The following is a 15066-nucleotide window of genomic DNA, read 5'->3' on the forward strand; positions in this document are numbered from 1 at the left end:
ACTCAGTCTGTAAAATGAACTGTCACACTGCAAAGCATTAGCATAATCGGCTGGCACCTATTTCTTGGACATTCTGTCTGACAAACTCATGGGTCCTTGTGATTAAAATATGATGAATAACCTTGCTGATAACTGGCTCCCAAGAAGAATAGCATATAAAGTTAAAAAAAGAGTATTTTACTGGGCTTGGAGTTGAAACCTGAGAATTAGAAATTGTCAAAGCATTTACTCATTTATACTAGCAATTATAACTACTCAACTGCTATATTATATTCATCTTGCAGAAACTTAGTATTCAGTGTAATAATAAGATCATAAATAATGTTTACTATGTGTATATAACGTACAGTATGCATAATAAGGTATACTATAATATAGTATACAATGACATATGTGAGTATATCCAGAAAAACACAAAGCAAAACTCAGTGGATTTCTGCACTTGATGAAGTAGCATGTATTGTACGAAGTCACGTGGCTTCTACTTGGCTTCAGTAGAATTCCAGTGATATTCTGCTCTTTGAAAGAATAGACTTCATCTTTTGTTAGTAAGCTCAAAATAAGCTCTTAACTTATTTTAGCAACCTGATCCTATGGGTCAGCTCTTTTATGATAAATCAATTGCCATATAGGTATCTGGATTTAGGATCTTATTTTACAGTTTGAGATCTCTTTTGGGTTCCAGAGTCCCCTTGCAGAATTTCACCTGCAGAGGGACTGACTATGGCAAAGATCAGGATTAGGGCTGCTTCAGTGGGAAAGATGATGCACGTGGCTGGCTGAGTGGTGACGAGTACAGAGAGAAGAATTTGCTTTCTGAAAGCCAAGTCATAGCAGGGAAAAACATGTGAAAGTCTTAAAATCAAGAATTCTGGTACTATATGAGGTATAGGCGCCATGATTTCTGTAGGTGCCACTGAATCCTCTCTCATGTGCTGTTGTATACAATGATCTTTGAGATACATGGAATACACAGTGTATGTCTGAAGCACATTGTATATGCATCATACGCTAAAGTGAGACAGGGAATGCTTTTGCTACTCTTGCTGTGACATCCTTAAGTAACATAGAACAACTAATTCCATTTTGAAAATGTTCTCTATTGAGTATGAGTCAAACTGTTAGCCTTAAATATTAAGAAGGCCAAAAGCTTCTACCTACAAAATGGTGCACATAATGGTGTAACAAAATTCTGTGGCATCTGTATTATTTCTTGTCAATCTTGCCTCTCTAGTAATGCATCCGTGAGCACCTTGTCTTATAAGTGGGTCACATGCTGTTGGAAGTAGCAGCTTTTATATATTGTGCTTGTTATGTCAAACTCCATTTGTAGCATTATTTCAACTCGGCAGGGCAAGAGGTGAGAAAGTTCACCTAGCACAATTCGGAAATATGAAGAAGTTACCATCAAACATGCTTTTGAATAGCATATGGTTGGGCTTTTTTTAAGATCTAAGACCCTGCAGTCTAACAAGGGCAGAAGGAACTGCTGTGTCCCTTCAAAAAGAAGGAACTTTCCCTCAGAATGGTGGAGAAACTCCTTTTGGTAAGCTAATGAGTCACAGTGTGCTAAATCTTACATTTGGCACAGGACTTGAATGGTCATCTGTTACATAAAAGTTTATTTTCTCAGGAATTATGCGATACAATTGAAAAAACATCCTTTTGCTTTCAAAAATTATTGCATGGGAAACAGGAGATTAAATTTTATAATCGTTGCACTATTCTTGTTTAGGTGAAAGCCCAGCTTCAAAAGATGGGAGCTATTCAACCCATAAACATATTTCTCCGTCAAGAAATTGACCGCATGCAACATGTTATATCAAGAGTTCGAACTACACTGACTGATCTCAAATTGGCTATCGATGGTAAGTTACAATATTAAAAATCATACTAATTAAGATGCAATATTTATTACTAACAGTTGCTTATACTATGACTAAATAAATATTTCCCTTCATTTCCTCCCTTTCTACTTCTTTCTCTTTTGTTCTCTCCTTCCCCCAGTTTTTCTATCATATGGCCAGTAATTCTAGCCCTTAAAGCTCCTGACTGCATATCTAAGGACACTCCACCTTAATTTATTCTGTATGCGTGTGCTCTGTGCTCCAGTATTGCAGTTCACATCCCACAGCACTACTACACTTCCGTGATTCTCTCTAGGATCTCGACAGAGCTCAGAGGAGCTGAATTGTGCAATTAGGTCTACAGGTCGTGTGCCACAGTCATTATGAAATTAAGCTGAGACATAATTATATAGAACAAAGTAGAAATGTTGCTGCTAAGTAATTGAGAGACAGGGCACTCGGGAGGCCAGGTGGTAAAGACTCTAATTTAAGGTGAGATTTGCAATGTTCGTGAAACTGGTTGTACCAAATAGGATGACTCTAAATGGAAGCTGGAGTGAGTTGCAGTGCCAGTCAGAAGAGAGTGATAGGGTTCTTCTTTCATCCATCACAGGAGGTAGGCAATAGCACTCTGTATCTCTCAGAGACAGGAGTATTTGGCTGAAAATGAGCAATGAAGAATGCAGTTAAAATAAATCAAGAGCACAGGCGACTAGAAGCAGATGGAAAATTTGATCAGAAAAGGAGTGACGAAAAAGAAGGAATGATGATGTTACTGTCGGCTTTTGGTTTTCACTTACCATTTTGCTCATCATGCAAGAGCTGAAATATCCAGGAAAGAAAGTATACTGTTGCTTAGCCAAGCTTCTTGAATTAACAGTAAATGAAAATGAAGCAGGAATAGTTCTGTTCCACTGGCTAAGATCTCACTCAAGTCTGCTGTTCCCCAGCAGAGAGGCAGAAAATATCTGAGGCAGCAAACTGTCCTCACAGGGAGGTCAGAGTGCCTCAAAAGTAGTTCCTTCTGATATGGGTGATGGCAGTACTGTAATCTGTCATACTGGCATTTTCCAGTCTCGACAATAAGTCATGAAGGGAGATTTTTTTTAATTTGTATTTTTGTTACATAAGAATCAAAACACTTTTCCCTATCATTTGTATGATACACTGAGGCAACAATGCAGCTTTGGAAATATCCTGCCTATAATCTGAATGTAGGAAAGAGGTTCATGTATGTGCCCAAGGCTAATTAGCTTCCGTATCCTGTAATAAACTATGCAAAGATGAAGCTGGAAGGAACAGTTGTCCTCTGTTTCAGTTCTGAGCTGAAAGTTCCTTTTTATAAGTGCATAGAGTCCCTTTTGAAGTAAATTAAAATAATGCTTTCCGTTCAAGAATGTGTTAATCTTTCCTTGATTGTGAAATATATATTTAAAGTCTGAAAATGCACAATATTCTGCAGAGGAGTGGATGAGTAACATAATTTATTTGCACTTAGCATTCAGTTCCATAGTGGGCACAGTCCTCTACCAGGTGTTTAATCACATTAATCCTGTAACTTTTGTGCAGTCCTCTAAAACATTATAATTTTCTTAGGGGCAGGCAAGTTAAATATAGTGAAAAATTGCTCTGAAAACAGAATTGGATGTATAGTTAACCATAAGGATTAATGACTTCTGGAAGATTCATGGTACATCAAGTGCATGTCATAGACTGTTAATTAGGGGTGGAAAGAACATTTAGGAACTTTTTTTTTGCCCAGCAAAGGGGAAACCCCCAAACTCTCTGATACTAGATTCTCCCCTGAAACTCGTCTCAGGTCACCTGAGGTACTCCTTTTTCTTTACAATGAGGTAAACCATTCTGCCTGCTCAAACAGGTCATGTATATTTTGATATCTGCCCTGGTCATGCTTCTGGCTCTGGCTTCATGAACCTGTTAAGGCCTGAGCAGCTGCTTACAGCAGATCTAAATTTTCAAACAAATGGTGTGCTTAAGAATATAGCACATCTTTGTGTTGTGTCGTGTAGCTTAGCAAAAGGAGGTCTGAATATTTGATTCTTCAGGTTGGATGTGAATAGATGGACCTTGTAATTTTGCTGTTGCTCTCTGAGTTCCACTTGAGATAATATAAAGCCCTCCTCAGTGAGAGCTGATGTGCAGCTGAACGTGAGAGATGTTGAGCAAATTAGGAGAGTGTTCTGTCCCTCTATCCCGAGGGCAGATTAAGCAGTGTTCCCCTTTTGGGAGGGATGAGGATGCTCAGCATGTGTCCAACATGTTTGTTGGCAGCCATGCCCCACAAGCCTGCATCTCCGCCAATAAATTTTGCTGCCTGGAGGGATACTTTTTTTGGATCGAATTGTAATAATTAGATTGTAGCTGCACTTTGTACTCTCAGTTATGTCCCAACCATTAGTTCTGTTTTAATTACTTATTGATTGCCCAGAATTTATTTCACAGTTGGTATAATACGGAGCTTCACATAAATCAGAAAACAGCAATGATGATTGTCCTCTCAAGTGGCTATGTTCCAAATAGAGAAGTGTTTTTAGAGACAAGAAGCAGTAAGCCATGGGGCTTGAACCAAAACTCCAGATCCTAATGGGTTATCAACATCATATCTTGAGCCCCTGGCAGAAGGTGACCATATTCTTTGTAGGGCAGTAAATGATCTATAGAGTTGCTATGTACATGCCTTATCTTCCTCCTGTGGAAGCACAGAGGAGCCTGGCACAGAATACTAATACTCTAGCTGTTTGTTGGAGAGTGTGCACTTCAAACCCCCTCTCCCACTAATGAATACTGTCTTTAAATGCAGTAAAATTTAATGACCCATTCAGTTATTCCTAGTCTCTTAGAGTTTGAGTAGAAGGGGAACAGAATGTGGCCTATCTGTGAGATTGTGTGTGTGTGTGTGTGTCTCTTTATTCCTCCAGGTACTGAGGCAGGACTGGTAAGTGTTTTGATGGCACCCTGATGTGTCTTCTGTGAGTGAAGAAAGTGAGGAGATTCTGTGGGAGTTATCCCGAGTCCCCCTTGAGTGGCTTCCGTGAATCTCAGCAATGGAGCATGCTTGTAGTAGCACTGAAAGTGGATATTGAATCCTTGGCAATGGAAATAAGCACAGCTTTTAATTTGGTTTTATTTCCCAATTTTTAACCTACTGAACATTCTGTTTAAGGGCTTGTTGTGAAAGAAACAAATGCTTAACTCGTTTATTTATGAGTATATCTAGATTCTACTTTGATCATAAAACTGCATCCACTTGGCATTAGTTTCTGGTACCTTATAGCTTTGCGTTTTCAAACTAACCCTTTGGAACTACCTACTTCATGAACAAGTGAAGGCCATACAAGAAACCTTGGATTTTTTATCCTTTCATGTTATATAAGTGCCACATGATCACAGAACTCCTGCTGATATTTGTGAAGTACTTAAAGAGTTAGGAGAGAGAAGTCCTTTTCCTGTTAACATATTTCCTTAGAATACAGCAATCCCTCTAAAAGCTTTTATGTGACTTGTAATATATAAAGATTTGTTTCTACAGGCCGAGTTTTTGTTCCTTACATTTTTCTTAATACTTGCAAGACAAGTACCTACAGGAGCCATAAGCTGAAAGACCAACACAGAAGGCAAAAGAAATGAAATCAGTACAAATATCTACTTTAGAAGTCATCATGGCATTTGTCATGGAGAAGCTCTACCAGGCTTAAGCAAACTTTCCACTGCAACTACAATATGGCACCCCCCCATGTTACAAATTTAGCCTATTTTCATGTATGTAATGCACACTATACATAACCTACATGCCAGGACTTGAAAAAAATAATAATCACATATTACTCTTATTCTACACTGAAAAAGAGGGCAATCAGAGCTTTTGGAATAATAGGATCAGGAACAGGGATATTACTAAGGGGAAACAGGACTTTGCTATTTTAAACGATGCATAGGTTATATGTGTGAAAACTCATTAATATCAATACATTAGCATGTTTCAGGTATATGTTAATGCCAGGTTGAGAAGTGTGAGAAAATACATGTGGGACTATTGAAACAGAAGGTGTTGGATGGTAAAAAATAATGCATTTTTGTATGCGTTTCTGATATTTTTTGAACTTTATAAATCAGATTAATCTGAATAATAACTGTTAATACAAAGCCTTGAGGAATACTGGTGCATTTCACTCATTTCTGTACATCTCAGTCATTGATTTGCTACCCTATTAAAAACTATTTCACTACCAACTTTTAGCTCCTTACCACCCTTACATTGCATTACTAACCAGTGTGTTGGCTTTAGGTGTTTCCTTATTGTTATAAGAACATGTTGAAACACCCAGAACTTCATGTAGAAATGAGGTAGCATATACTTCTACATACATAATAGAAATCACTTAGAATTCCTAGGTCATCTGAAATGATGACCTGAAACCCCTGAAAGAATAAGGTAAAGATTCACTATTTTTTCCCAACTCAGAATACCATGATCTTGATGGTAGTCTTTGCATCATGTTGCTGCAAGAAATTTCTGTTTGTTTTATGTAGCAACTTACAAGAGGAATATAAATGAACTCCAAAAGACACAAAAGACATAGCCGATAATTTATTCCAATCTATGTGGTGAAAAACAGAAACCCAGGAAAATAACCTTGCCAGAGTGCACAGGAAAGGTAATTTCACATGAAGTGAAGGAGTATGGACTGATTCCCACTAGATGGATAAGTTTTGTTTTGACTCGTAATACTTTAAGACTGTTAACACTAACACAATTTTAGTTTGGCCTACTGATGATAGTAATAGGTTTTGGGGCTAAATGATCTTGGGTTTTTACCTTTCTAATTCTTACAGTGTGTGTATGTAAGGCTTGTAGGGATCATCTGTGTATTCCACTTTTGGATGAAGATTTTATTTGAAGATTATTAAGAGCACTCAGCGAGGACATTAATGGAATGTAACAATGGCAGTTCATTTGAGGAATGGAGGGGATGATTCTAGAACATCTGGTGGCGTAGTTACTTTTGGCTCAGCAGCTCTCATCCATTATTTACTTCTCATCCTGCTAAGAATGCCAGAATGCCTCCTGTTGTCTTTTGCAAAGTGTGGAATGTTATTTCTGGACCTTTTAATAAGTGTTATGTATGCTTTCCATGATGCTGGCCAGGACAACTGTTTAGAAACACACATTTAGAGCAAACTGCAGAAAATGGTTTATCTGCCTGTTCTATTACTCTGGCTCAGGGTAGTGATTTTTACTACTTTTTGGGAGGTGTGCATGGATTTTCATCTTCAAATTATTGCTTTAATTTTTTTTATTTTCAGTCCTTTTGTGGGTGCAGTCAAGTGCATTTTGTACTGGAGCTGGTAAATATTCAAAACAATTTGCAGGGTTTTTTATTTTCAAATTGCCTTCTTACTGACTGAAGGAATTAGCTGTTGCAGAGAATCTAGGATTTATGTGCTCTTCTATGTGAAAAATCGTATGCTACTCAAGTTTCTGAGTTCCCTTCATCTCTCCTGACTTGAAGAATTAAATCAGAGGATTCTGCACCAGGAAAGTGGTGGGAAATACACAGAAAACAGAACAGGGGAAAGGTTAGGTGCAGCTGGAGAGAATACCATGGCCTACAGGTGAAGAATGGAGACAGTGTTGTGCATTGCAGGGCTTGGCTGTCTGATTTACTTTTCCTATTTTGGAGACCAGGTGCAAAAGGAGGTGATAAGTTGTTGAGGGTCTTGGGATTAAAACAGCATGGTGGGGTTAAATGAGCTTCTGAGAGCTTCCTGGGAATCATCTGCAAATGCTGAAGTGCCCAAGTGCTGCAAGTGAAGAAAGAGGGAAATACCCAAAGAAATCCTGAGGCAAAGGACTTCTTTCAGCACAGTGATGGTGGTCACTGAGCTAGCAGAAAGCTACTAAAACTTGCAAAAAAAACCCCAACAATTAAAAAAAAATTAAGTTTTAGCTATGGGGAAACATACATTAGCTTTTACTGTTTTTATCTAACACTCTGTATACCTTGTACCTTTGGGTGGAATAATAAATAATGCTTTCCTTGGAGAAAGCACGAGCAAGTTAGTTGTTGCCATAAGGCAGAAAGGGAGGAAAACTTACAAAGTTACAAGCAAGTTGGGATTTTCTTTTCAACGTGTTCAACAAAGAAGAGGGGGTTGCAGCTTCGTGGTGGAGGGAAGGAGTGACTGGCCCAATAACAAACCTGCTTGCTTGGCAGGTAAACTTGAGTGGGGATTAAAGGCTGAAAATATCAGCTTCTGTAGTTGCAATTGTGACAGTCAAGAATGAATTGATGCGTTCATGGAGTTTTTCCTCTGTGTACTGTTAAGGCTAGCTTAACAGACTCATTGTCTTGCAAGTATTGTCCTCGAGGGATAGTATCCAATCCTATTACAATGATGTCAGCTATCGGCAAACTGTGCTTGATGGAGAAACTAGTTTCTTCTCATCTCATTTATATTCTCCATAATTATCCTGGTTATTCTCAATTCACATCAGTGCCTGTGGGAAGAGAATCACTCAGTGGATGGAGGCTTTTTTTGGTTCATACTGGCATTTAAGATCCTTCCTTTGTCCCTAACTTTTTCCTCTCATTTAAATGAGATACATAAATTTCCTAGTCCAGATACAGGTTTTCCTAAATGTTAAATTCAAACTGTAGATCCAAATTTCACAGATTCCACAGTTTCAGATTCAGCTTGTGGGAGGTATGGTAAAAGGGGCAGCTCCATGAAATAATACAAGGTCCTGATGTAGTCTATTCAAAGCATTATATCTATTGAATGAATGACTGTAAAACCAGATCAATTTAAAAGAACAGACTATTTACCTTTATTAACAATAAAACCTATTTATCCTCAGAATCATGTAGCTTTATTTGGCTTATTCACTACACAGCAATTGAATAGATTTAGATGTGGTTTAGAAGTGAGATAGCATAAATTTAGGGCAATGAAAAAGGGGAATCCTGATTTCCAAACTGCGTGTACTGGGCCAACAATATGACTACAGTACATATTATTCTTGGAGCATGGAAATACCCTTTAGCTGACCTTTCATCAGTCATGTTCTGATGGACTTTATTCAATTCAGGGAAGGGAGTGTCACAAAGTAACCCCCAAAATAACAATTATAAACAGCTGGCCTGTCTGATTCATAGAACATTCAAGTCTGTCATGTTACATTCATAGGACATTCAGTCTCTTCGTATGGGAACCGGTGCTCTGAGCTTCTCAGAAGTCAAATATGAGAAGCCTATGGTGTTGTACTACTCATTCAATTTAGCAAATACAGCTTTTCAAACACTTTTATAACCTCTCTCCAGAAAGATGCCGTTATTTTTCTCATGTGTTACTAATTTTATTTCTGGCAATTTTAAAAAAATATTTTTATTTTTATTGGAGTATTTTAGCTGCAGGAATGCATCCCAACACCCACAGATGCCATTTAGTGCTGAAATTCAAGCACTGTATGCCCACTGCCAGAGATGACACCCACTCACTAGGAATATTTATGCAGCTATATGGGCAAGGCCAGAACTGTGAATATACCTTATGCTCAAGAACACTCTGGCTTAGTGTTCTCAGCAGCTGCTCTGAGTTGTAATGGGCAGATATTCTAAGAGATTTCACCATGCTCCAGGGCAGAGACTGGTTGTATCTCCCTATTTGAATAGCTCCAGCCTGCTCACAAAGAATAGAGAAGAAAATGTGGCTCTCTTACAGCTCTTGCTGCAGGAGAAAGTTGGCTGCATTAGCCCGAGAACAAGGAAGAATCAGATATGAATGAGTTCTTTCTTTCTTTCTTATTTTGGACGACAGTGATCCCCCAGGGTTTAAACAGGGTGCTCTTTGCTTGTTTTCTGCCCTCACTACAGTTGCTCTGAAGTTGAAACCAACATGTGTTGCATAATTTTTTTGCATTTTTTGTGCCTCCAGAGTGTGACTAAAGTGTATGGTGTAATATTATATTTTTCTAGGCAAAGGGGAGATGACACAGAGTGGCTTCTTTCTTAAATGTTGGTTCTCTTGGTTATATGTTAAAGAAAATTTATATCTGAAAGGAAAGTTTATTAATTGTCTTATAAAAGACTCTTAGCAATCCCAAAACATGATTCAGAACCTGACTCAAAGGCATTACAGAGAACGCAGGATAGGCAGTATTTTTTAATATTTGCAGTTTTCTAAAAGTTGATGGTTGTCTCATAGCATTTGTTGCACAAAAAAAGGTCCATATAGAGAGCAGGTCATTATCTGCTAGAAGAAAATGAAGCCTGTCTGCCGTTGATATAGAGTAGAACATACCAGATTTGCACATGCTGTTATACAGCTGTTTAGATTGGCCACAGTATTCTTCTAAATGAAAAGCTGGTGTTTCATTTCTGGATGTTCTCCCTTCCTGAACTGGGGACCTGCCAGCCTCAATGGAAAGAAGAGATTTGAAATACTTACTACAAGCCACATTTCCTTACTTCCTTGCAGTTCTTGTTTGCAGTCACCCAGACCGCTTCCCTTTCCCTTGCATGTTCTGTGGTGGAAGCCACCTAACTCTGGCATTTCATGTAATGCTTGTGGCAATTACAGCAGTTGTGTATACAATGATACAGTGAACATTGGTATTACACAAACATCTAATCCAAGTGGGGGCTACCAGACCAGTTTCAACAATGTAAAATATTTTAGCTGGAATAAAGAAGACATCCTGAGTCTTGGCCATGTGCCAGATCTCAGTACTATTGAGCGTACAAACTGATAAGATGTAGAAACTTCTGGCACACGGAATAGTGAGTGTTACTGAAAAGTCACTCTCTTAGTAAATGCCAATATTTTAGTGGAGATAACAATACTATGCATGGAATATGTGAGTATGTATTGCCACTGCCAAAAGAAAGAAAAAAAATATTGCCTCTAGCTTTATTCTATGTACTGCTTTCTCATTGAGAATCTTGATAATGGAAATGTACAAAGTTATCATTAATAACAGTGAATTTCATGAATATAATCACTTCCAGTACACACTTAGGATATAAATGAGTTACACAGTGTGTCGCTATCATTGATCATGTGTATAGAAACCATTAAAATATAGAAAAAAGTTTTAAATTATTAATCCCATTCTAAACAAAGTGTGAATATAATGAATATAAATAAGGGGAGGGGGGAGAAGGAGTTGCTTTTAAAGAAATCTTTATTTCTGACCAAAATAAGAGAAGAAATATAATTTATCTTGTCACCTTTATCTTTAAATCAAGTCTTACAAGTTTGAACAAATTAACTGCAAACTGATAAGATTTTAGTGCAACAGGTGTGCAATTAAGGCACAACAAAAGAGGGTTTATTAGACTCAGAATGTCATTTGGAAGTTTTAATTGCCTTTGCAAGCTAAGGGAAAGTTCATTCCGAATGTTTTACTTATCTTCCAGGAACTATAATTATGTCAGAAGAATTGCAAGATGCTTTAGATAATATGTATGATGCTAGAATTCCAAAACTATGGCTTAGGATTTCCTGGGAGTCGACTACTTTAGGATTTTGGTTTACTGAGCTTCTTGAAAGAAACCAGCAGTTCAGCAGTTGGCTGCAGGATGGCCGCCCAAACCAGTTCTGGATGTCAGGATTCTTTAATCCACAGGTAAGGTTGCTAAGACTGATCTTTCTAACTCCTATGTAACAGTTAAATTAGACCTTGAGAGAACTTCAAGACTCAATTTTGACTATACAAAGTATAGTCTAAATTTAATTTTTAGCATAGATGTAGGATAAATTAATGTCAACATCTATTGAAGAAATTTTTGCTAGATCAAAATAAAGTTACTGAAATAACGAAGTGTATCTATGGTTGCTTTAATTGTAGTGTGGGAAATGGATAAGTACATCTTTTTATCTTTCAGTGTTATCTTCCTTTTCTCCCCCTCTGTTACAGTAATCTGTTTTTCATTCACTGTATGAAAATCCCTCTGAGTACAAAACAAGTTAAGTTTCAGAACTTTGACACAGGAAGAAGAGATTTGGACTTGGCTCTCAGTCCTTGTAAATCAGTTCCTTGAAATAGAAGGTTTGTTATTTATACAGCCTCAGAATTGTGCCAGACTTGGTCTGCAGAGACATATAAAAAACACAACCTCTTGCCTGCACCATCTAAAATAAAAAGCTGGCACAAAGTGAAACGCAAGAAAGGGAACAGCTGAGAACAGAGTTAAAAGAAGTAAAGTATACATACCTAGGTGATGTATAGTTTCTCTGCACATCTATCCACATTCATTAAATTTTTTATGATTCACAGATGATTGTGGGAAGTGCGAGTTGTGGAAGTGAGTCATTGTAAGAGTATCCAGCCAACAGGTTTCTGTGAAGCCTTAGCAAAAAGCTATTTTAAAGATCTATTTTAATCTCAGTACTTGTTAGCAATGCAAAAGCTAGCTGAAACAGCTGCCTAGAATAGAGAAAACAACAGTGGCAAGTATTCTCTAGGACTACTGCTGGGAAATATCCATCTATCATCTATCCTGCCTGTCAGCTGTCTGATGATACCACTTCATAGCATGGAAGTATGCTCACGGAATCCCTGAGCAAAAGATTCTCAAGCAAAAGTATGAGGGAGAGGAGTAGGAGTTTTAATAAAAAAGATCATGCTTCCATACTTGGTTTGTTAGCAACACATTGATAGTGGCACTCTAAAATATTCCTAAGTAACTTTTATAATGATAGAATCATGGAGTCATGGAGTCATTTAGGTTGGGAAAGACCTTTAAGATCATCAAGGCCAACCATTAACTAGGAGTGCCAAGTCCACCACTACACCATGTTGCTAAGCACTGCATCTACATGCTTTCTAAACACTTCCAGGGATGGTGATTCCACCACCTCCCTGGGCAGCCTCTTCCAATGCCTGACCACCCTTTCATGAAGAAATTTTTCCTAATATCCAATCTAAACCTCCCCTGGTGCAGGTTGAGGCCATTTCCTCTTGTCCTGTAGGTTGTTATCTGGGAGAAGAGACCTACACCCACCTGCCTAGAACCTCCTTTCAGGCTGTTGTAGGGAGCAGTAAGGTCCCCCCTGAGCCTCCTCTTCTCTAGGCTAAACAACCCCAGTTCCCTCTGATCAGGCTGGGTGTAACCCTAACAGGCTTTTGATTTTGTTGGTGTTTGCTTTTTCACTACAGATGAGCAAGACCTGATACAGATTTTGTACTGACCACTTTAGCGGGCTTTTTTTGTGCTTTGAGGTTGTGTCAGTTCTGAAATTTTGCCAGCCCAAATTTGGCATCCTCGATTTTTTTTGATCCATACATCTGGATTTCTCAAAAAAAGCTGCCAAATAATCAAATATCCCCCAAGCTGTGATTTCATAACTGTAGTTCTAAAGTCTAAAGAAATACATATTGTGCAGAGAAAAAAAAATCCCAGAATGAGATGTGCTTACCTGATTTATTTGTGCTGACGATCACAAGCCTAGGAATCAGATGGTTATTGTTAGTCTCCACTTTCTGTAACCTGGGCTGTGGGAGTGGCTCATTCTACAAGAAATTCAATTGAGCCAGGACTTCTTTTCTATTTAATTAACTATTATTTTGTTAATAGTCATATTGCTGTGTTTAAAATCAGTACTTCATATGTTAAGAAAATTGATTTTCATCTTCTCAAGCAAGTTGATGTGATGAAGTATTAGTACTGCATTTCTAATGGCTTGTTTGTAATACCTGAGAAACTGTCAGAAAAATCCTTTCATTTGTGAGATGAAATGCAGCTCCTAAGTAATTTCTAATTTGCCTACTTGCATAGATCTCACTTCTTTATAGTCAATGGATAAATGTCATGGACAACACAAGACCATAAAGTAGATTTATAGCACTGGGAGAATGAGGCATTCTGGCAATAAAAAGTAATATAGGACCTGACTCTGCCTTCTCTTGGACTGTTTATACACTAGGATAAATTCAGTAATTTCACGGAAGTTAATCTTTATTTATAGCGATACAAATGAGGGCAGGCTCAGGCTTCTGTGTAAAAGAAACCTGATTGCCTCTGGGTGTCTGCATTGGGCCAAGATAACTGGAAAGAACAAAACAAGAAGGGCCATTAATTTTCTTCCCTCCTGGAAGTTGATCTGATGTTGCTGGATTTTTTCCTCAAAAAAATTGACATATCTCATTTCTACCTCCCAGTTTCCATATTGTGGCTGATACTGTTTTATTGTCTCCTCGTTTGCATCTCTGTATCCAGTTGCTGTCACTTGTCATAGATATGAATTTTAAGCCCTGTGAGGCAGAACTGTTCTGGTTGTACAGTACTTAGCATAATGAATCCTCAGCCTTTTTCTAAGACCCTTAGATGCCAAAGCAATGTGAATACTGATAAGAATATGAAATACAATGCCTCCATTCCTCAGTGCCCACTTAATTCTAGTAAAACTGCCATAATTTCCTCGCTGTAGAAATTACAAAATAAGTGACAAACAAGGAACCTCCTAAACAATGTAAAGGAGAGCGTATGACTGTGAAAGCAATAGACTTAACTGATTTCCATATTTCTTGTCATAGCTTCCATGGATGCCTGCTTCTTGCTCACTGGAAGGCTCAGAGTTAGTTTGCATGGGTTGTTAGAAGGCAAAAAAGGGACAAAGCTTTAGCAGCCTTCAGTAAATAGGCCAGGGAGAAGTTCAGGAAAAAGCAGATAAAGAAAGAAGAAGTAATTTTCCATGTATGTGAAACCTCAAACATACCCTTCCCCACCCCCCAGTCCCCCCAAATACCCCCTTCCCAAACAAACAAACTAAAAAAAAAAAAAAAAAAAAAAAAAGCAGGGCAAAGATTTCCAGAAATCAAAACAAATGTCATGGCAAGGTCTTTTACATTCCTGACAGAGGGTTTTGTGGGGAGCCAAGCCCTCAGCTGTACAGTGGCACCTCAAGCCACTGATTCTTTCTTCCTGTTTATTGAGCTGTTCACCTGCTCTGGGATACCCAGCTGGGTCTCCAGCTCACAGCTGTAGTCTTTAAACACTGTCTAGGATTCATTCAAATGAGCAAATAAGTGTTACAAGTCCCACTGCAGACGGTCCTGCCATCTCAGCAAGAACAGTCTACAATCTAAATCTTATCCCTGAAGACAACTCACAGCTCTGAGCTGACTTTTATTCCAGTGTTTCCGCGGTGCCTTTGAACTGATTCCCTTAATAGAGTCATTTTTCTGTCCTGTTGT

General features: G+C 38.2%; 1 protein-coding gene across 1 annotated transcript in view; it reads left to right on the top strand.

The window, feature by feature from the left end:
- Positions 1-15066, top strand: part of LOC102057332 (dynein axonemal heavy chain 5-like) — a 176276-nt gene that overhangs the window by 157076 nt on the left and 4134 nt on the right. The window contains exons 70-71 of the mRNA XM_055705661.1: positions 1736-1868; positions 11288-11496. Of these exons, the coding sequence (XP_055561636.1) occupies positions 1736-1868; positions 11288-11496 (342 nt within the window). The remainder of the gene's footprint in view (positions 1-1735; positions 1869-11287; positions 11497-15066) is intronic.

Source organism: Falco cherrug, chromosome 3, assembly GCF_023634085.1.
Source record: "Falco cherrug isolate bFalChe1 chromosome 3, bFalChe1.pri, whole genome shotgun sequence".
In the NCBI taxonomy this organism is placed as follows: domain Eukaryota; kingdom Metazoa; phylum Chordata; class Aves; order Falconiformes; family Falconidae; genus Falco; species Falco cherrug.